The 22,749-nt window shown below is 35.8% G+C and overlaps 1 protein-coding gene across 4 annotated transcripts in view; it reads left to right on the top strand.

The window, feature by feature from the left end:
* LOC117671868 (zinc finger protein 318-like) overlaps positions 1-22,749 on the top strand; it is a 31,065-nt gene that overhangs the window by 439 nt on the left and 7,877 nt on the right. For 3 of the 4 annotated variants that reach the window (XR_015731472.1, XM_034428113.3, XM_034428114.3), the window contains exons 2-7: positions 4,606-4,835; positions 9,817-10,432; positions 17,593-19,014; positions 21,001-21,100; positions 21,384-21,652; positions 22,420-22,611. Coding sequence is in view for 3 of the 4 variants with exons in the window: in XM_034428113.3 (XP_034284004.2) it covers positions 4,606-4,835; positions 9,817-10,432; positions 17,593-19,014; positions 21,001-21,100; positions 21,384-21,652; positions 22,420-22,611 (2,829 nt within the window). In the remaining variant the exon portion in view is untranslated. Of the gene's footprint in view, positions 1-4,605; positions 4,836-6,865; positions 6,926-9,816; positions 10,433-17,592; positions 19,015-21,000; positions 21,101-21,383; positions 21,653-22,419; positions 22,612-22,749 lie in introns of those variants that run through there. The other variant, XM_060692430.2, reaches the window with a different exon arrangement.

Below are 22,749 nucleotides of genomic sequence, written 5' to 3'. Positions count from 1 at the left end.
CTCTCCGTAAGGGGGGGAAAGGCAGGAAGTCGGAGAAGTCCGAGGGGTTATTGCCCGAAGAGCCGCCTCGGCCTCGGAACACGCGCCCCGCGGGCTGCCCGTGTCCTGTGGTAACGGTTCCTTTACCGGGTCCGCCTTCAGAGGCTCCCAAGCGTTCCCTTCCCGAGAGCATCCTTGCTTCCCTTTATGTCCCAGGAAACCCCGCTTCCCTCCCGCCAAGGCTTATCTCGACACCCCTTGTCTTTGGTTGGGTTTGGGAATGAGCAACGGCTACAAGGTTACCTGTCGGAAAGTTAATTTCGCCACAGCACACCTTTAAAAGCAAGTGTGAGGGAAAAAGGGGGCTCTCTGTGGAAACCTGGAAAAAGCGTCCGCCGGTTGCCAAGTAGGAAAATCACACGTTACCAAAGTTGGCGCCGGGCTGCTGAGTATTTGTTGCCTTAATCCGTTTTTTATGGAGCCGTTGTGGTTTGTGCGGTTGTGTTAATGCGGATTCAGGCAACTGGTAACACTTGGCGATGCAAGCCAGGACTTAAGTGTGTTGTATGAAGGCAGCTAAAAGGGCAGGCAGTTCTTTTCACCTCTATACTGAGCTTCTCAGTAAGGTTTTACAAGTATTTCACCAGACAGATGGAATTCCCAAGTAATTTCTACAATATCAATTAGGATTATGTAATTTTTATTTACCTTTTGGGTTGCTTGGCTTATCCTGTTCAGTATTGTTGCTACTTGGCAGTTCTGAACTCTCAAAATCTTTAGTCTTTATTATTTGTTTTCTGTAAAGAAAACTGGACATATAATACAATGTTAATTGTAATCAACAATGTTAATTAAAATTAAAAGGAGGTTTCTTGTATTAAATAGGACTGTTTTCTGGTAAGAACTTTCCGGTTTCATTATGAAAACCATTATGTGATGGATCTAGGTTCAATGCAATATGTAACCATGCTTACAACAAGTCACTGTTTATACTGCCTTTGGCATATAATTCATTCTAATGTTTAATTCAACTTAAAATACATCATTAGCAAAATGCTTAATAAGGACTGCTTAGAAGTTAGATATCAGTGTTTTGTAAAAGAAAATATTAGATTTTTCTATGGAAAATCTTTGATTCTTTTATGGAAAAGAATATCTTCACAACTGTTTGTATAGACAGCTGTGAGGATAGACATTTAAATTAGGGACAGCCATGTGTGAATGATATTTACTAAGAAATCACAGGTTGTGCAGTTGTTTGCCACTTATGCACCACTAATGTGTGGTTCTTTACTGAGATTTTAGAGTCAGTGTTTTGTAGGGTTTGAAATAATTCATTTTAATTTGGATGTTTTACTGAAATTGTAAATCCTTCTATGGCTTTATAAAGAAGAGCTTAATTGTTTGTTCAGAAACCATAAAGGAAATTCAGTCCTTTATGGTTTCTAAGATGTATTCTAAGATGAGGCATTTTGTAATAGGGTTTGATGTGGTGTTTAAATACATATTGTAGTTCAGATTGTGAGGAAAAAGGAATGCCCTATCCACAAGTTGTAATGTAAACATGATTTGTGTTGCTTTGCTTTGCACAACAAAAGAAGGAAGGAGAGGTTTCCTTGCCAGCACAAAATTTGCTGATATTCCAATTGTAAGAGAGAGGGAGTGATCAGTTGAGCATACTTTGTTATGACACGTGAAGTGGATTTACTATGTGAATACCATAAATATATTTATGGTATTTATAAATTTGTCTACTAATGAAAATGTTCACTACATCAGTGTGAATCATAATTATTTAAATTTATATATTGAGAATCTAATGTATAATTATTGCAGATGAAATAATGCATTTGTTTCCCCTGATTAAGAGAGTGGGAGAGAAAGAGAGATAATCAAGTGCCAAGTTTGCCTAATTCTGTATTTATAGATGGCACCTATCTATTGGAAAGTAATTATGAAATATATGTATTTTCTGCATAAAAATGAGGCACTAAGTAATTTTCTGTGAAAAAATTTCCAACCCTTGACTCTTACATATCTGCAGTTGAAATACCGAATGCAGTTACTGCTTGGGTTCTGGCTTTTGTGTGTCTTAGTATGCATGGAATCTATCTGGGGAATAGGAACATAGAACTATTGATACAACAGTGCCTTTATGCAGATAGTTTCAACTTACATCAACTCATTTTGTGACTGTTAGAAATTACAACAGCACTGAAAAAAGTGACTTATGATCACTTTTCACACTTACGACCATTGCAGCATCCCCAAATTCGGGTGCTTGACAATCAACATGTATTTATGCTGATACATATGTCCTGGTGTCATATATTTACCATTTGTAACCTTCTTAGCCAGCTTCTGACTAGCAAAGTCAATGGGATAGACTAATGACTGCTTGAGTCACTTAACAACCTGTGATTCGTTTAATAATTCTGGAAAAAAAGGTCATAAAATGGGATAAACCTTACTTAAAAACTGCCTAATGGAAATTTTGGGTTCAATTGTGGTCATAAGTGAGGACTACCAGTATGTGGTGATTACTGTGTACAGTTCCTGTATGTTAAGATATTCTAGAATTACAAAACATGCAGAAAGGACCATCCAAAATAATTTCAGGGAAGAACAGGTCCCCTACAAGGAGAATATTTCCTGGAGAGGAAATATTACATGCAGTACATAAAATCATGCATGATGTAGACATTGCCCAGTCACTGCAACAGTGAGATGATAGATAGATAGATAGATAGATAGATAGATAGATAGATAGATAGATAGATAGATGATAGATAAAAACAAATTCCACTCCCTCTCTCAAAATGATAAGACACTATTGAAACTAGAGAGATATTTAGGAAATACTGTATATCTTCAAAGAAGAAAATGCTTTTTGCATAATGCACTTTTAACTTCTTCTACCAACAGATGTAATGACAGAAGTTGTCATGCCTGGAAGCCATATTATCTGTGTGCCTTGAGGATTCAGGCCTGCCACAATCATACTGTGGGAAGTTGGGAGGGGGGATTGCATGAGTGAAGTAGAGATAGCCATAACAAACTTCTCTAAGAGAAGTTCAAGGCCATGATGTCTGGCAGCTGTGCAAAGAAGAAATTGGAGGATGTCTTCTGTTCGGGAAAGAACTGATTAGAGCTGTGTGGACATGTGGGAGATGTGGGTAAGGTCTTGAACTCTCTTGTGGGTGAGGAAAACCCGGAAGCTTTCAGATTTGGGTTTTCCCAGATGTGCCAATATGTCATCTCTAATAAAATTTAGCTTTGAGGAACTTCAAGCCTTGGAGTTTGATTTCGTTGGGGGTGTTACTTGGAATCCTGACAGATATTTTGAAAGGGCGCTGGCAGATCCATGTAGGATCAGGTTTATGATTATGGTTACAAATAATTTTTGGCTTTTTGCTATCTACAGGATGCTTTAAATATTGTGGCTGGGAAACCACAGTGAAACTTTTAAGTGTAATTAATATATATCACATAACATCCAATCATGTCTGTATATTAATGTGTTGAGAAAGGAAATGTAAAAATGACAGTTCAGATTAAGAAAAATAATACTTATTTCAGTTTCAATGTTGGATATTAATACATTATGTTTACAGTTCTAATCATTAGTGTTTTCTTAGAAATGGAATATTAAGTAAATTATAGCATGTTTTTCACAATGAAATTTTTTTTGCCTCACATCACTGCTACAAATACAAAATGGGTTACAATTATTTTTAAAAAAATTATTTCTATTTATTTTATTTGCCTGTTCCTTATTGTCCATTCACTTAACCTTGGGTACTTAAAAACATAGTAGTCAACAATTTAAAACTCAACACCCCCCCAAATCAGCATAATATAACTAAAATATAGTTAATCACTGCCAATTTAAATGGTTGCTCAAGAATGAGTGTCTTCAAAACTGCTTGGAATGCCTTAATCTTTATAAATGGCTTATAGCATTTGAAGATACAGATAGTCTTACAACAGTCAACTTACAACAGTTTATTTAGTGACTGTTGAAAGTTGCAACACTAATGAAAAAAGTAAGTTATGATCATTTTTCACACTTGCGACCACTGTAGCATCCCCATGGTCACATGATCAAAATTCAGACACTTCATATTTATAACTATTGCAGTGTCCTGGGATCATATGATCACCTTTTGCAACCTTCTTACCAGCTAAGTCAATGGAAAAGCAAGATTCACTAAACAACTATATCACTAACTTAACAACTGCAGTGATTCACTTAAAAAGTATGGCAAGAAAGATAATAAAATGGAGCAAAATTCACTTAACAAATGTCTCACTTAGCAACAGAAATTTGGGGCTCAATTATGGTTGTAAATTGAGGACAACTTGTGGATTTATTCCATAGATAATGCAATAGATAATAGATATTCCATAGATAATGCTTTTTAAATTTATTTATTTCTAAAATTATATGATGGATGGATGGATGGATGGATGGATGGATGTAGATGATGATGTTGATGTTGATAGCTTGGTTCTATACTGAATCACAATAATATTACATATTCCAATATAAAACCTCTGGTTATATTTTGATTTTTTTTAATAGCATAGCCAATGTGATGGAATAATATTTTTCTCCAATTACAGAGACATTCTCCAGGTCCACGCTCACATTCTCCGGGTCGGCGCTCACGTTCCCCGGGTCGGCGCTCACGTTCTCCGCGTCGGCGTTCTAGAAGTCGACACTCTGAATCTTCAGTGGAACAGAATTTGCGGATCACTGTTGGCAATGATCGTTATGGTATTGATACACCTGAGAGAAAGAGGTTATGTGATAGACTGGGCTCACCGGTTGATAGCCTGAGTGATATGGATAGGTAGGTTTCTTTCAAGACTTGTTTCTCACAGTTCTGTTTCTTCATGCTTTTACATGCTTGATATAAAACACTGCAATCTTATAAGAAGTAATGAAAAATAACATTGGCCAAGCAATATTGAGAATTCCAGATCTAGGAGAGAGTATTTAGTGTACTTTCTCAGACTGATATTTCATAATTCCTAAATGAATAGTTCATAATACTAAAATGAATGACAACTCATTCATGTACCGTGACAAAAATAGTAATAGTGTTAATAATACAGTAATGCAGTATTTCAATAACCTGCAATACATTTAAAAATAATAAAAGAATATATGTGTAGTATTATAATCAGTTGTTTGACAAAGTCTAAAAGAAAATAACATTTTCGGTATAATATCAGTATTTGGATTTTCATTAAAGATAGATTTGCCCCTTTTCTGTATATTAAGTAAATGATGAAAGCAAACGTTCTGTGGTATGAATATAATAGTATATATATTCACATTAATGTTCTTTGTATGTGTAATACTTCAGCCATATTAAATATGTGGAATGAGTTATCAGTCACATACAATGTACATTTTTGGGTTGATGGGTATATTTGGAAGTTTAATAGTATATTAAGAATGCTCAAGCGAAATAGCTATCCTGGGAGATGGGGCTTGACTGTTCATAATACAATGGTCTAAATCTATGCTGGATGATTGTGTTTTAATTTGCACGTTGCTTTTCATTTTGGGGGGGGGAAACCCTGCAGTCTCTATGGCAAGAGTTGGTTCATTCCAACAACTCTCTGACTCTCTGCCTATCCAAATTTTCATTTTGACTGGAGAAATTATTTGGATGAGTAGCGAAATGTCTCGGTTTTAATAAACTTTGATTCAGTTGCAATGATTTAACCTTTTTGGATAATAGTTTAAGGCAGTGTTTCCCAAACTTGGCTATTTTAAGATGCATGGACTTAAATTCCCAGAATTCCCCAACCAGTATGTCTGGTTGAGGAATTTTGGGAGTTGAAGTCCATACATCTTCAAAGGGTCAAGTTTGGGAAACACTGGTTTAAGGTATCAATTTACTCAAAAGCAAAATGGTGAAGATGCTTCATGTTTCCTCCTCCAGGATGCTCGCTACCATTCCCAGCTCATCTTTGTCTTTTCTGTGGGCAGATGTTCAAATATAGCACTGGGCTGCTGTTAGGTTCTATTTTAATTTTCCAAAAATGAAAACAATTTTTTATTTAATAAATAAATATTCATTTATTTCATTTCATTTATTTTTTATTTCATTTCATAATTTTACAATCTATTACAAAGCAATAGATTGTAAATAGCATTCACTCTAATAGCATCTATGTAATTAGTTAAAATACACTGAAAATATTTCTGTATTTTGACAAATGAGCAAAATTATTTGTTGGTGGAAGTCGTTCTTCGTTTTAATCAACTGTATTATTATGAAATTTCTTGTTTTTAACAAGTGGATCCTTCTCTAAGAAGTAAGCATTAAGAGCAAATGTGGAACTGAAACCTTTGGTTTTTTTTAACTTGACAAGATGGGGAGAAAAATGAAGAAGTACTCTTTTAATGAATTTCCTGTCTCCTGGTGAAAGTTTAGTAACTAAAATTTACTAAATTCACAGGTGCAAAATCTTATGTAGAAAATAGATTACAGTTTAACAGAATTCAAACATCCTGTTTTTGTAAACTAATATATGGGCTGTGTTTCCTCTGCAGATGGTTTTTACTATTAGCAATTTTCTATTTGCAATAAGATTATAGGTAAAGGCATATGCAAAATATATTTAGGAAAAAAAATCTTTGGAATAGCATGAATCTGTGATATAATGGTAAATATTTCCTTTTGAACACTGAATAACGTGTTTGCAATGAAAGTTGTTTGGTGATCTGTAATCAAATGTGCATTCAAATAGAACAGTCATTTAACATACTTCAGTGCTAAAAATGAAAAATCCTTGTCCCTGGGGAAGGTTTTATTTCTAAATCAAAAGTGTTGATTTTCTGTTGTTTTTTAAACATGCAGGTAGTCCTCGACTTATGACCACAACTGAGCCACAAATTTATGTTGCTAAGCAAGACAGTTGTTAAGTGAGTTTTGCCCCATTTTATGACCTTTTTTGCCAGAGATGTTAAGTGAATCACTGCAGTTGTTAAGTTAGTAAGATGGTTATTAAGTGAATCTGACTTTCCCATTGATTTTGTCAGAAGGTTGCAAAAGATGATCACGTGACCCTGGGACACTGCAACTGTCATAAATATAAACCAGTTGCCAAGCTTCCAAATTCTGATCACATAACCATGGGGATGCTGCAATGGTCATAAGTGCAATAAGTCACAAGCAGTGTTGTACATTTGAAAGGTCGCTAAACAAATTGTTGTAAGTTAAGGACTACCTATACAATATAGGTAGTTCTGACTTATAGCTACAGTTGGGATGGAATTTCTATTGTAAGCCATGGTCATAAGTCAAGTCAATATATGTCAGTTTTTATCATGATTGTTAAGTGAATCACCTCAGTTGCTAACTGAATCACATAGTCAATAAGTGAAAACCCCAGATTTTTTTTGCCAGAAATTGGCAAAAAAGTTGCAATCAGTTGTAAATATAAATGCCAGTTGCCAGACATCTGAATTGTGATCACATGACCATGGGGCTGATGTGAGAGTTGTAAGTGTGAATACAGGTCATAAAGTCAGTTTTTCCGAGCCCCTTGTAAATTTGAACCATTGTTAAATCAGCGGTCATAAGTTGAGGTCCTGTAAAAGTATAAAGTGAGAATATGTTTGTGAGATACAAAAATTAAGCAAAGCTTAGAAAAACTAGATTAAAAATAAGGAAGCTATAACTGAGTATTCAGCACAATATTGCAATATTATAGGTTCCTATTCAAGGCATGACTGAATTAGTCATGGTGTCTCTCATGATATTCCTGATTTGTTTGCTTGTTTGTTTTTGAAAATGGTCAGCATATTGCATCCAGTGAGCATGTTCTGCATCATTGTGGTATTCAATGGGGTAATTTTATTGAGACAATTCTTTAATTTTCTTAAACCTATTGATGTTTTATAAACACATCTGCATACTGTAATAATCCATGTGAGGAAAATAATTTTACTAAATAGGATATTTCTACTGGATGCGATTTGAATTATATTATTCTAAAGGAATTTTAATGTTGCTAACAATTAGGAATACAAATTGCAAACCTTTTCCAACTGTTATCCTAAAAGGCTGATTTTTTTAAAAAAATCATTGTAGTTTCAGTGGAATATATAACACTTAGAGTTACTCCAGTTAAAGAAAATTCATTCATTAAACTTACTTTTGTAATAGGTGAGATGAGTGGTGTAAAAATTAATAAATAAATACAAGTAGATTCATTCTAGGATGAGCAAGTATGAAAAATCAATTAAAAAGAATATAATACAAATAAAAATAAAACAAAGTCTGGAAAGAAAAAAAGAGATAAATCCAGAGAATTAGAGAGCTGGTAACAAAATATTTGTACAAATAATATTTCCCCTCTAATTGAGATAGGAGCTAATTAAGAGCCACTGTATTCATAATGTTTAAATGCAAAACTATAAGAACAGCATCTACCTGTAGGTGGGATTGAATTCTATTGACATGATAAATTGATAAGAGTGTATGCTATCACAGCAGGGGCAATGGAAGAAAATGTGTGCAAGGGTTTCTACAAAAGATATTTACTGATATATACCTTCCAATATTGCCATGGGAAAGGTGTCAAAGTTTGGTAGCTTTGTAGTGTGTAGAAAGGTGAGCTTAAATAGGTATCTAGCAGTTATGAGTGGATTTTGATTAAAAACTGCCAGTAGGAATTCCCAATTGCTTCCAAATCCATCCGCTGTGTCATATCAAAAAGTAGCTGGCAAATTTCTCCTTTGGCCCCCTTTGAATTTAAAAGCACATATACTAGAGAGAGAGATCAGATATAGGTTGATAGAATTTTTTCCCCGTTCATTGTGAAGGAAAGTTGTAAAGAAATAATGTAGTCAGTGAACAGTTGATATAAGAAGAACTTAACTCAGTAAGGCAGGCAGGCAACAAATGCAGGCTCAGGAGCCCTATGTTTGACAAATCAATGCAGATTGAATAACAGAATGTCATTGCTATTTTCAGCTATATTCTCTGATTTTTAGCATATGATGGTAGAACCTCAGTGGTTTGTTATGGCACAGGATGGGCTAATTTAAATGAAAGGTGATTCTAAATCAGCAAGAGAAAAAACTGATTAAATGAATTTTTCCATTAACTGGGAAACAGTTGTGCAGATCAAACAAATAAGACTATTATGTATACTGCTATATCATTCTTACAGTGAACGTATATAAAACTACTTTAAGAGGTAGACATGATGAAGTGTTGCTGTTCATCATGAACTGAAATTTCAGTATTCTATCTGGCAAAAGAAAAGTAACATTTCTTATTTTTCTGCTAATACCTTTTTATGCAATCTTTGAAAATCAAGATATTCTGCTGCGCACTTTATGCAAGATCTAATCCCCACCTTGAAATGTAAGTTATGTCCAGTGGATGGAATAACACCCACCAATGGATTTCCTCCTCTTCTTCTATTGACAAATCTGCCTTAATGGCTGACAGATATTCCAGAACAGATTAAAAGAAAACAAAGGGTATTGATGGGAGGAGAGCAATAAAATAACCTGAATTGAATGCAGAATTTAGGGAATGGATTTGCAGGTTATGCTTAAGTTTTATCTTTCCTCTGTTCATTAATAACTTGTTTTAGAGGTTATTTAATTGAGAACAAAATACCTTGGTTTGTGATAGGAAATGAACTTGTTGCGAAAATTATAAAACTTTTGGAACTGACTGCATTAGGTTGAAAGGAAAAATAATGATTATGCATAAGCAGACTGCTTTTCAACATTTCTGTTCAACTGACTATTCAAATTTATGCATGAAGTTATAATTTGTGTATCTCTCTAATCAGGGATGATTTGGCTGATGGACCAATATTTAGCAGAAGCCTTTTACGTCGTCGGAGCCTTGAGAGATATCCTTCTCATGAGGAAAATCAGGCTAGTCCTTTCAGTAGGAGACATGATGAGGACTATCACAATAGGGATGTTTTCCTCCATCAATCAGACTATAACATGAACTATGAGGAGAGAAAAAGAACTGATTCAAGAGAAACTGATAGGGAAGGTGAACTACATAGAAAATCCTTATATGCATTGGACGATAGAGGACGGGAGCCAAAACGACCTCGATATGACAGAAATGACAGATTATTTGATATGAACATGGAACCACAGGGTTTCTTGTCAGGAACACGAAAGTACCGTAAACGAAGTTTTAGTAGAAGTCCAAGTACAACGTATCTCAATGAAGATTTTCGCGAACTTGAAAGTGCTAGAAGGAAAAGAAAAGAAGAGGAACTGAGCAGAAATCTGAGTCGGGAACTATCTGGCAATAGCTATGCGATGACTGGTTCAACTAATTCAACGAAATCTTCTGAACCTCAGTACCTTTATAGACCTGATGAGGCACCAGCAATGCCCAAAAAATCTATTTTGAAGAAACGTGTGGATGATCATTCTGTACAGGTTTGACATCACTCCACTCCGTTTTTGTTACTGTCAGTTGTAATTTTTTAAAATCTCTTTAATGCTTAATTTCAACTGTTAATTTATGGGCATATTTCTCTAAAGTGCCATAGAAGATTGTTGGTTTAGTATGAATCCTTTATAATTATCAGCTTGATTTCATTTGATCTAAATGAGGACTTTACTTGTTTTAAAATTAGGGCAACAGTCTGTAAGTCTTTAAGCAATTATGGTCATCCTAGAGAAGTATTTTTAAAGTTAGTGATACACAGTGAACTAATTTTTAGAAGTTAAAGAATATATTATTTTTTAATGGCTACATGTTCAGTTTCAATATGCTGGAGGATATTGGGGAAATGCCTTTGTTAGCTAGCCTTTATAAAATTCACAGAAAAAATATGCGCGCGTTTAAGACTCCTTGTTTACAAAAAGGTTGAATGGAGAAAAATACCCATCTAAATTTTTACTGAACTCCTGCAAGATGAAAAGGTGGAGCTCTTGCCACTCATACTCTCCAAACATATGTTTAAAAATACACATTTGCTAAACACAAAAAGGGTTTTTTTAAAATGATAGACGTATATATTAATAGATTTATCAAATAATATATATGTAAAGTATATAGAAGGTTGTATTGTTGACTTATATTTGTATGATTCAAAATGTACAACTGATTACTTTTGGAATTCACAAAACTATCATAAGGAATTGATAAGCTGGTATGCAGTAAACTAGGTTGTGCAACTTTTTCCAGACTATTAGTCTCACGTAATCATTAAGTGGCATGCCAGGAGCAGCAATCCCAAAAGTTGGTGGGCCAGGCTGAAGATGTATGCAGGACTAGAACAAGTTCTAGACATCATTTGTGTGTTAAGTCATTTTCCTAAATGGATTGGATTGGTCTTTTCACTTGCTCTACTCTAAGAGTCAGACTTTTTGGTTCTTACAAAAAAAACATTTTCCCAAAGCTTTGCCAAGGATTCTATTGTTTCCTATTTTACTTTTTCTCTGTCCTGTTTGTTTTGGCAAAGTAAGCTCTTTCTAAGCACTACAATCACGACAGAAGGAGTAACCACTGCTACTTTTTTTTCCAATTGTTTTTCCCTCAGCAGTCCTTCATAGCTACAGCGACACTGGAACTGTCAAATTTCTGAACGCCATATCTGTGTTCAAAAGTAATACTTTTGAGGGCTGTCATCTCTTCAAGGGGCTCTCAGACTTAGAACTTTGTCTTCAAAGAAGAATTGTTGTGTAATAACTTCTGTTCTCTGCCCAGATCCAGTGTTCATTCTAAAAATCAGTTTACATCTTTCACAAAAGCCAGGAGCTTTGATTAACTATCTTTTTGACCCAAACTTCCTGAAGAAGCCCTCCTGGAGGAGGAATGACTTTTTGAACATATGAGGAACTACTAAGATCCAGGGTGGATTTAAATCATGATTTAAATCACTAGTAAAAAGCCTTGATTTAAATCAACTCGATTTAAATCATAATTTGTAAAGAGCAACTGTCATTTCTTTCCTGCAACAGCTCTTCCTCTGACCTGTTGTTGACTCAACGACAGTCACAATATTGCAGAATATACAGCCTCATGCTATATAACTAAGCTCCATTTCATGCTCAATAAATTAAATTATTAATGTATCTTGAATAGAAAACTATCTTTAGTTAGATTTTTACTTCAAAAGCATTTTATTAAAATAAAATGGATAAAAATCCAAAAAATCTGATTTAAATAAAAAAAATCAGATTTAAACTGATTTTTTTTAAAAAAAAATTAAAAATCATCGATTTTTTTTCCACCCTGCTAAGATCTGTTTCCCAACAACCTTTGATTACTGCTTTGTGTCATTTTAAGAGTCTTTATTAAGTTGTAAGATTTCTATCCAGATGACTTTGGCTTAAGAGTGTTAGTGTGTTGCTGTTTTGAGGGGATAATGGCACACTCAACTAGGAATGCAGTAGTCTCATCTGTATTCTCTACTGATGGCTCCCAAGCAGACACATGCACATGGTCTTCTGTTGCCTGAGATACTGCAAACTGAATATTCAAATTTCTGCTTCCTTTGACAAACGTATCTTTCAGAGGATAGGTTGTGTCTGATTGCATTCTGCATATTCCTGCACAGTGAGATTATTTTGGTATGTCCCACTATAGGCTGCCCTTCTTCACTGTTGGAAATGTAACACTGGATTTGCTGTGAAGGTCCATTTTCTACCGTGGAGAGCGGCAAACTGGCCTTCCTGTATTTATGTTTCCTTGGGCAAGGGGATTTGTTTTCTGATCTGCTTCCCATTTTGTCTTTTTTTTCTTTTTCACTTTATCCCTGGGTATTTTTAACTAACTGGATGTTGGCGCTTTCTTCTGTTGATATTCTGAAAATACAGAGATGGGCTTTCTATCAATAAAGGAGAATATATGTAGCTCTGGTTTAAAATGAGGGGTCCTTGGTGCTCTCTGAGCTTGCTTGTTTTTTTGCAGATTTTTCATTACCCATACTAGGTAACATCATCAGTGCTAGTGACTTCAAGAAAACAAGCAAGGTCAGAGAGCTCCAAGGATCCCTCATGGGCTTTCTATGTGACTCCCCACTTCCAATTTGGTGCTATCTGCTACAGAATGAGGGAGGAGCAGCACATTTTAGGGTATCCTATTTCCATTATAGACCTTCATAGAATGCCCCATGTTATATTTTCTTATTCTGTCACATTAAGTATTACATCCAGGTTTGCAGCTTTTGGAGGGGCTGAACTAACCTAGGATGTCAGATTATATATTTTGCAAAAAAAACCCTTTAATTTTATATGCAAAAATGGAAAGAAAAAAATGAAGGCTATTGTCCTATATTCTAATTAAAATGAATCTTACATATAGATTCATGTGATATTATATAATTAATTTACTAACGTACATCAGTTCACTTAATAAAAAATAGGAAACTAAACATATACCAGTATTAATATGTGCAGTCCAGAATTTTGATTGGTTTCCCACTGGGCTCTGCAATAAACAAACTTAGGTTATTAAACATGCAAAGAGCAAATTGTCTGTACACAAATGTTAGTTTGTAACCAAGTTGTGGTTAATTATGCTTAAGTGGTGAACTGATTAGTGATTTCTATTGGCCTTCAGAACAGTGTGTCAAGACTGTGGAAGAAGTACCGTAGTAGAAGGAGAAAATTGGGGAAGAAGATACTGTATTGATTTGCTTTAGTCTTACAGGATACCCTAAAATAGTGAAGTCATGGTGAAGAAAAGGAAGAAAATGCTGAATAGAAAGTTTTCTATTCCCTTAGGTTTTCTTCCAGACCTGTATTGTCATCCAGAAATTATCCAGAAACTTTAAGTATGAATTTATGGATATAATAGAGTGGCAGCCAAGAAAGCCATGTTCTTTCTATTAGCATAGCACAGAGATAGCAGTTACATGGTTGGGCTTTGTTGAAAAAGCTGCTTTAAAAAGGTAGTCTTTTCAGCGTAGTCTGATAAGTGTTAAAGAAATGGAAGTTACACCTTGTAGGGACCAAATTACCGGAAGCTAAGACAGATATATTTTTCCAAAGATCCAATCTGGTTCTTCTATATGGTGGAATCCTCCTATGAGTCACCTGTTTCATGATTATTCCATTCATTCATTCATTCATTCATTCATTCATTCATTCATTCATTCATTCATTCATTCATTCATTCATTCATAGTATATGACTGCCCATTTCAAGAATATGGCTAACAAAAACAAAATAAAAACATAAGAAATAAATGTAACACATTTTAAATTAACATATATCTTAGTGTATCATAATTTGTTCTAGATTAATCAGTTTGATTTATTTTCATGACTACATTAGATATTGCAAGTGGTTAATTTCTTGGAAGCTTTCTTCCCCATTGTAATAAAATTTATGGAAGTGGGAAGGCATTTCCCTTGAATTCACTTGTTTAGCTATTCATTTTTATCAAGAATGCACTGAGAATCACTATTGTTTCCAACCTTTCTTCTGGCCTTTCTCCGTTGGTCTGCATTATCTAGAATATACAGAATCTAAACAGATTCTGATTCAAGGGTTGTGATTGTGGGACAAACATTTTCTATCCTCTACAATGAAGGAGATTATAGACATTCAATATAGGCTGTTCAAGAACTCCTGATATTGTGTTAATTTCAGATTGATTTTGTTTTTTTTAAATTATAAAATATTTAAATTAATCTATTTCTAGGCAGAATCCACAGGCTCCTTGATAAGGTACAACAGAGAAAGAAAGATTAAATTTGGTGTTAATTTTAGGTGGCATATTTGAGAAAAAAATAAGTACATCTAGTCCTCCACTTACAACCACAATTGGGACTGGAATTTCCATTGTAACTCATGGTTGTAAGTCAAGTTGGACCTGATTTTATGACAATTTTTATGGTGGTTGTTAAGCAAATTAAAGCATTTGCTGAACAAATCATATGGTTATAAGCAAATCACACAGATATTAAGCGAATACAGCTTCCCTAATGGGTGTTTTTTGCCCAGAATTGACAAAAACAAAATGTTGCAATTAGTAATCATGTGACCACTTGCCAAGAACCTGAATTGTGATCATGTGACCCTGGGGAAGGTGCAGCAGTCCATACATGTAGTACGTTACTTTTTCCCCAGGTCCTAATTTTGAACAGTCGTTAAATGAATGGTTGTAAATCAAGGACTACCTGTGTAAGACAAATTAAATAATGTTAATTATTAATTGAGGGTCTGTTTATTCTATAAACAGACATAAAACTCCCCCCCCCAAAAAAATCAACCTTACTAATAGTCAGGAATATATGGTAAAATCTAAATATTGTGTCTTAATTTTTAGAGAACAAAATAAAAATAGTACATATTAACTTTTATTTATTTATTTATGAAAATTTATATGGCTGCCCAATTCATTCTCAGTGACTCTGAGTGGTTTACAAGGATAAAGTCCCAATACAAAAACAATCTAAAAAACAATAACCCCTCCCCTTGGCAACAACGATCAAATGAGCCACTTAATGCGCTCCGTATCATTCTGGAGTCCCCAGGCCCATTGGCAGAACCATGTCGTCAGAGTCTTGTGAAAGAGTGTCAAAATTGAGCCCAATCTTAATTTAGCAGCAGTGGTGGAATTCAAATTTTTTTTACGACCAATTCTGTGGGCGTGGTGTATCTTGGTGGATGTGGCAGGGGAAGGATGCTGCAAAATTTCCATTCCCACCCCACTCCAGGGGAAAGATAATGCAAAATCCCCATTCCCTCCCCACTCCTGGGGGAAGGATATTGCAAAATCTCCATTCCAACTCCACACTGGGGCCAGCCAGAGGTGGTATTTGCCGGTTCTCCGAACTACTCAAAATTTCTGCTACCGGTTCTCCAGAACCTGTCAGAACCTGCTGCATTTCACCCCTGCTTAGCAGGTATATTAATATACTGACGTCTTTTTTGCAACTGTCTTTAGTTTTGATGTTGAAATGCAAATTTAGTATTAAAATGTCTTTGGAATTGTAAAATGCCCCCTTTGAATTCCTCAAAGCAACCTTTTAACATTTTCACTCTTCTTAGTCACTATATTCCTCCTTTGCTATTCCTTTTATTTTTTATTTTTATTTTTATTTAATTTGTATACCGCCCTTCTCCCAAAAGGGACTCAGGGCGGTGAACAGCCAAAATTAAAATACATACAATACAAAAGTTAAGATAATTAAAAGAGATTAAATCAATCGGCCTCCCAATTTAAAACCCCAAGTCTATAAAATTTAAAAATCCCATTAAAAAACCATTTAGGCTAGGCCGGCTTGCTGGAATAAATAAGTCTTCAGGGCCTTACGGAAGGTCCGGAGGTCTGAGATCAGTTGTATTCCAGGAGGTGGCTCATTCCACAGGGCGGGTGCCCCCACAGAGAAGGCTCTCCCCTTGGGGGCCGCCAGCCGACATTGCTTGACCGATGGCACCCTGAGGAGGCCCTCTCTGTGAGAACATATTGGCCGGTGGGAGATTATCGGTAGCAGCAGCCGGTCTCGTAAGTACCCTGGCCCTAAGCCATGGAGCGCTTTAAAGATGAGAACCAACACCTTAAAGCGCACCCGGAAGACCACCGGGAGCCAGTGCAGCTCGCACAGGAGAGGGGTTACATGGGAGCGCCACATCGCTCCCATAATCACCCGCGCGGCCGCATTCTGGACCAGTTGGAGCCTCCGGATGCTCCTCAAGGGGAGTCCCATGTAGAGAGCGTTGCAGTAGTCCAGGCGAGACGTGACGAGGGCATGGGTGACTGTGCATAAGGAGTCCCGATCCAGAAAGGGGCGCAACTGGCGTATCAGGCGAACCTGATAAAAAGCCCCCCTGGCCACGGCCGTCATATACTCTTCTAAAGACAGTCGTGTGTCCAGGAGGACACCCAAATTGTGACACAAGCTTTTTTCCTTTTTAATTATTGTTGTTCTTCTTGTGCCATATCCATCATTGGATGCTGGCAATCATGTCGGTGGTCCTATTTTTATCAACAGCCACATGAAAAAGTGCTGTTGAGTTTTGTCCAAACCAGTCCCTTAGATTTTGAAGCCATGATGTTGAAGCCAAGGTTAATTATTGTTAGGGGATCCCAAATAATCAGGTATCAAGGTATAAGCATGAGGATCACAAACCAATTAAAATTGGTTTTGTATAAGTATGATTGAGAGCAAGTCAACCGTTTTACTTGTCCTACATGGGAGAGGGATGGGTTATTACTAAGACAGTCAAACTGACACTATTTTTGTTGTATTATTAGTTCTATTTCTCAGCAGCACAACATTGCAAAATAGATTGGACTGCATTGGAGCATGTTACCATTATTCATCTGATACTTACCACTTTTTGCAGCTTTCTGAGCATCTTTATCAAAGAGATAAATGTTGTGACTTTAGATATAGACTCGGATATAATTGTGCAATACCTGTAGAGTACTGTGACAAAAATAACCACATAATATTTTGAAATCTGTACCGGTATGTGTTTTTCAGTCTCAATTTTTTCTTTTTATAATTTCCTGTTTGGGTTTTAAACTATTGACGATAATCCAACTATATGAAGATGTTGTCTTATGAAATGGACTATTGATTACATTAATCATGGAATGCAGTAACAAATGATGATTTTTTCTCTTTTTTTAGCCTGAAGTCTTTTCTAGCAGTTCTTCCTCTATTAAAGAGCCCCCACTTCTTTCAAATCATTCTTCTTTGCCCCAGCGTAGTAGTGTTGCTCCTTTTTCATTGGAGGTAGAGAATTTCCTCAAACAATTCAACAAAAGTGCAGTTGCAGAGTCTACCAGTAAGGAAACTCAAGGCAGTGAGCCTGACTGGAGACCATTTTCTGGTCCACATAAAAATACACTTCCTGCTGAACAAAACTCTGAAAATTTTTTAAAACAAAAAGAGCCTCATGAGTCAACATCAGAGTCTGTTGACCACCCTGGTGATTTCCTGCTTCCTCATGAAAGAGCCAGCCAGGATGGAAGTGGCTTTTCACGGATTCTGGGCATTTTGGAGGCCATGGCAGACTCTAATAATACAGAAGAAAAAAAAAAGAACAGTTTTCCTGATGACCTTGAGGATGAAGAGAAATTTCTTTATGGTGATGATGATGATGATTGTAATACCAGCTCTCCATCTACTCAAAAACTAACATTGAGTGATGGGAAGGAATCTGTAAGCCCAAAAGTAGATTCTCCACCTCCTTCATCTGTAAAATCAGAATCATTAGATGAATCCAGACCAGAATATGAGAAGATTCATAATTTGCTTAAAACTATTGGTCTTGACATTGGGGTGGCCGAAATAGGTAAACTTGCTGCCCGCACTCAGGAACGTCTTCACGGGAAAAAGTCATCTCATTCACCTGATCGTTATTCAGGAGCTTCTTCCAAACCAGAAATGTGGGAGAGGCGTCGCAATCGCAGTGAAACTTATTCTCCAGAATCAAACCAGAAGCACACTCTCTCACCTACTTCTTCTTATCCATTATCTAAAGTTATATCCTCTGTTACAAAATCGGACCACAATACAAGCAAAATGTTAGGAAGAGATAATCCTGTTAACACAGTTGAGCAATCTGTTCCTCCACTATCTCTAATTCCATCAGCTCCACCATCTCTTCCTAATTTGACACCTACAGCCCCCTCTGTTTCCCAATACAGACTTTCACCCTTTTCACCTTTTCCTACACCACAATTACCGCAAAACTACCCTCCTCCCACAATGGCCCCTCCTGGCTATGATGCGTATGGACACTACATGGCTTATGCAGCTTCAGGCTGGCCCATGTATGCTCAGCAGACTGACCCTGGGCTTACAGATATGCATGGCCTTGTCACACTAACGGTGCCACCAAATCCAACACGGCCCAATCTTAGAGTTATTGAGACAGTTTCCACAGCCAAAGGGACTCCTGATATCAAAAGAGATGACTCTGTGCTTGTGCAAATTCCCACAGTAGCTCCTTATTCAAAATTACATTCTCCTTTTTCTCAATCTTCACTAAGAGGTTCCAAGGAAAGACTATCTGATGAAAAAAATCGAGCTTCTAGGAAACAAAAGGTGGGTACTTTTTAATATATATATATATATAATTTAAATATATATAATTTAAAGGCCTAAAATGATGAACATCTGTGTATATTTTTCAATTTCACTAAATGTTCTTTTCGAATTTTGCTTACCTTATGGCTACTTGAAGACCATTTGAAAACCTAAGTTGCTCCTGAACACAGTAGCAGGCATATTGGATGGTTAGTCATGATACTGTCATATTTCATCTCTGCTGTGAGAACTGCACTGGCTATCAGTAGGCTTCTGAATAGAAAGTTGGTCTCTTCCAATACAGACCTATATTGCTTAGTGCCTTGCTATCTTAGGGAATGCCTTTCCTCAATAGTTCTATCTGTCCTACACAAACATCTAGGAAGGCCTGCTAAGGATTTCCAGCTACCAGGAGGTATGGTGGAAAGGGGTGCAACAATGGGAATTCTCTGCAAAAGTCCCACTTATTTGGAATATCTTAGCTCATGAGATGCTCCCAGCCTCCTAGTGTTCTGGAAGCAAGTAAATTTTTGACTCTTTCAGAAAATAACTAGCAGTGCCAAACTCAATAAAATGTAGGTGCTTATGCTGGAATTTAAATTAAATTGATTACATTGCATTTAATATTTTAATTATATTGTAATTCATATGTAAGCTCTGTAAACTTGGTTTGGTAAACAAACCTCATAAATGTGTTTCTAGTAGGAATATCCATAACATAAGAAACAAATACTATTTTGAACCTGGAGCAAAGTAGTGTCACTTGAAATGTTCTATTGGAATGGTCAGGTTGCTTGTTTTTTCTGAGAAAATAAAACTCAACATGTTTTAAGTGTTTATTCCAACCTTATAAAATATGTTCTGTTTTGAGCTTGAAATACTCAAGATGTTTTTGCATTTTTTTCTTTTATTGTAGGGACAAAACAGAATATTTTGCTGTGGTGTCAAAGGAGTTCATTTTATTTCAACCTTGAAATATTTTGAGCTAAAAATGTTTTAGACCCTGATTTCAAGGGATAATTAGTTTTTTTAGAATGAAACAGACTAGATCAGAGGTCCCCAATACCCGGGCTGTGGCTCACTACCGGGCCGTGGCCTATTCAGAGCCAGGCCGGCATACACAGGTGTGCATAGCTCAACTTGTGCAACTCGACCAGCCCACCACTCGTGTGGCCCAATTCCCTTCCCCCCCACAACTAGACCACCAAACTGCAAAGGTTGGGGACCACTGGACTAGATCATAATCTTGGAAATATGCCAATTTATTTATTAAATGTATACACTTCCCATCTTGTTATCAATTGATTCTGGGCAGCTTGTTAAATGATGAAAATAACAATATAAGACATTAAAACATTAAAATGATAAATATTAACATTAAAATTAACAAATATTAGCTAAGGAAGAAACCAAATGTGGAGATTGGTTTTAAGTGAATTAAATTCATGATAAAAAATTATTCTGTATTGTAATTTCCTTATATTGTTGCTTGCTTTTCATTCAATAATGAAGTAAACCATTTAAAAATTGTAAAATTATGAATGCTTAACTCAAACATAATACAGTGGGTTATTTAATACACATTTAAAAATATTTAAAATATTTGTACTGTGTTGGAATTGATTGATTCCAAACATGATTGCAGATATGCAGTCCATTAATTTCAATAGGTTTAAATATACTTTATCCTGCATGGCTTGTGACTTACTTAAAATTTACTTATAGGCCATAGTGCTTCCCAGCAGAAGATAGTTAATGCTAAAGAACTTTGATGTGATTCTTCACTGAAAAATAAACACAGATGCAACATATAACAAAAGAGATGCTATTGCTGATAAAAGCTAAATTTGCACAATTATTCAAATGATTACTCAAAAGTGATTATTGAAATCACTTGAATTCAAGATGCAATGTACATTACCACACTGATTTTTGCAATGTTGCATGACCTTTTGCTAAGGAAGATGGTGGTTTATGCGGTTTTTTCCTTCAACACTTTTTTAGGTAGTAGAGGAAATTGAGAAGTTGAAAGCTGAACAAGAAGCACGGCAAAAAAAACTACATTATCTCAGAGCTGAATTAAACAGACTTTCGAAACAGCAAGGTACTGTTTGTTCTCATGACCCATTTTTCCTGGGATGTTTTTAAATAGAGTTTGATATTATATAATCAGATGGATTAAATGGGTTATGTTTGCTTCTTTTCTATTATATGCATCCCAGAATTTATTATATATAGGCAACATTAGCTTGTTTTACACTCAGTGGTGCACCCCTTGTGACATTTGGGTGAGCCATGATATTTAATAACGTTAATGATTACAATCATTTTGCATTTGTGAACATAATTTTCTTGCCTTTTGTATTCAACCACTTTGTTTGGTTCAGGAGAATTGCTGAGGAAGAAACGGAGGGAGAAGGATGGACATAAAGACCCTTTGCTAATAGAAGTCAACCGGCTGCAAGACAACATTGCAAAGGAAATAGCTCAGCTGAAGATGAATGCTGATGCTGCAGAGAAGAAACAATCTGAACTTGACAAGGTAGCCCAGATTCTGGGGATTAATATTTTTGAGAAATCCCGGAAACTATCTTCAGAAAGTAAAGACTCTTCAGAAAATGCAAGGATTCAGGAGAAAACTTCTGATCTAATCAAGGTAAATTCTAGGTACTGATGCTAACTTATTTCAGCCTGTATGAAAGGAAGAACATTTTTTGCCATCTATATTTAAGTGTGTGTGTGAGAGAGAGAAAGAGAGAGACAGCATGTGTGTGTGCATACACACTGCCTTTGAGTCTGTGTTGACTACCTGGACAATTCCCTGCAGATTTATTTTTAACATTGCAGAAATGGTTTTGCCATTGCCTCTTTCCTAGACCTGAGAAAGAGGGATTGGTCCAACTAATATAATAGACAGTTTCTGTACAAGACTTGAAATATAATCCAGAATTCTAAATATAAATGGAGGTGGGGAGTGTTACACATCTATCATTCTATCTATTTTGAGTATTGTGCACAGTACAACATAGAATCTTTCAACTATTCCTGATTTGGTTAGAATTACTCATATTACATTCCTACGCATACATTGCATGCAAACCCTCCTCCAACGTATGCCTTGTGGCATATACATTTAATTCATTGATTGCTTATATACTAGTCATTTAGACAACATACCTGCATCTCATTGGAAGTTCTTGTTGATTGAACATCATCTGAATCAGTAATTCCAGCTCACTGAAACAATGAAATTTTCATTGGCTTGACCAGTATAGATCTATAATGCAGTTGGTCTCTCTGTCTGTCTCTTACACACACAAAGACACAGAGTATGTATAGGGGTGTGTGTGTGTGTTATTTACTAAAATCTGGTTTTAAGGAACTCTTATTGTATACCTTATAGATGTTTTTTTTTTAATGTAGGAATCAAAAACTAATAGTGACAGATTCAAGGGAAAGAGTCCTAAGCCTATGGAATCGTCTTCACAGCCATTGCAAGCGACCAGTATTTATGACTACTATGATACAGGGAACCATTGGTGTAAAGATTGCAATACTACCTGTGGAACTATGTTTGATTTCTTCACACATATGCATAATAAGAAACATAGACAGGTATGTGTCCACTTATCAATTTGTAATTATATTTTATATTTGTCAAATATATTTTTAATGGCAAAGAGTCCCATGCCAATTAAATATGCCTTTAAAAGGTTTATTTGCTTGCTTTATTTAGCACGGTCACCAAATTTG

Source organism: Pantherophis guttatus, chromosome 1 (assembly GCF_059756535.1).
Source record: "Pantherophis guttatus breed Tessera chromosome 1, ASM5975653v1, whole genome shotgun sequence".
NCBI lineage: Eukaryota > Metazoa > Chordata > Lepidosauria > Squamata > Colubridae > Pantherophis > Pantherophis guttatus.
This window is presented reverse-complemented; position numbering and strand designations above follow the sequence as displayed.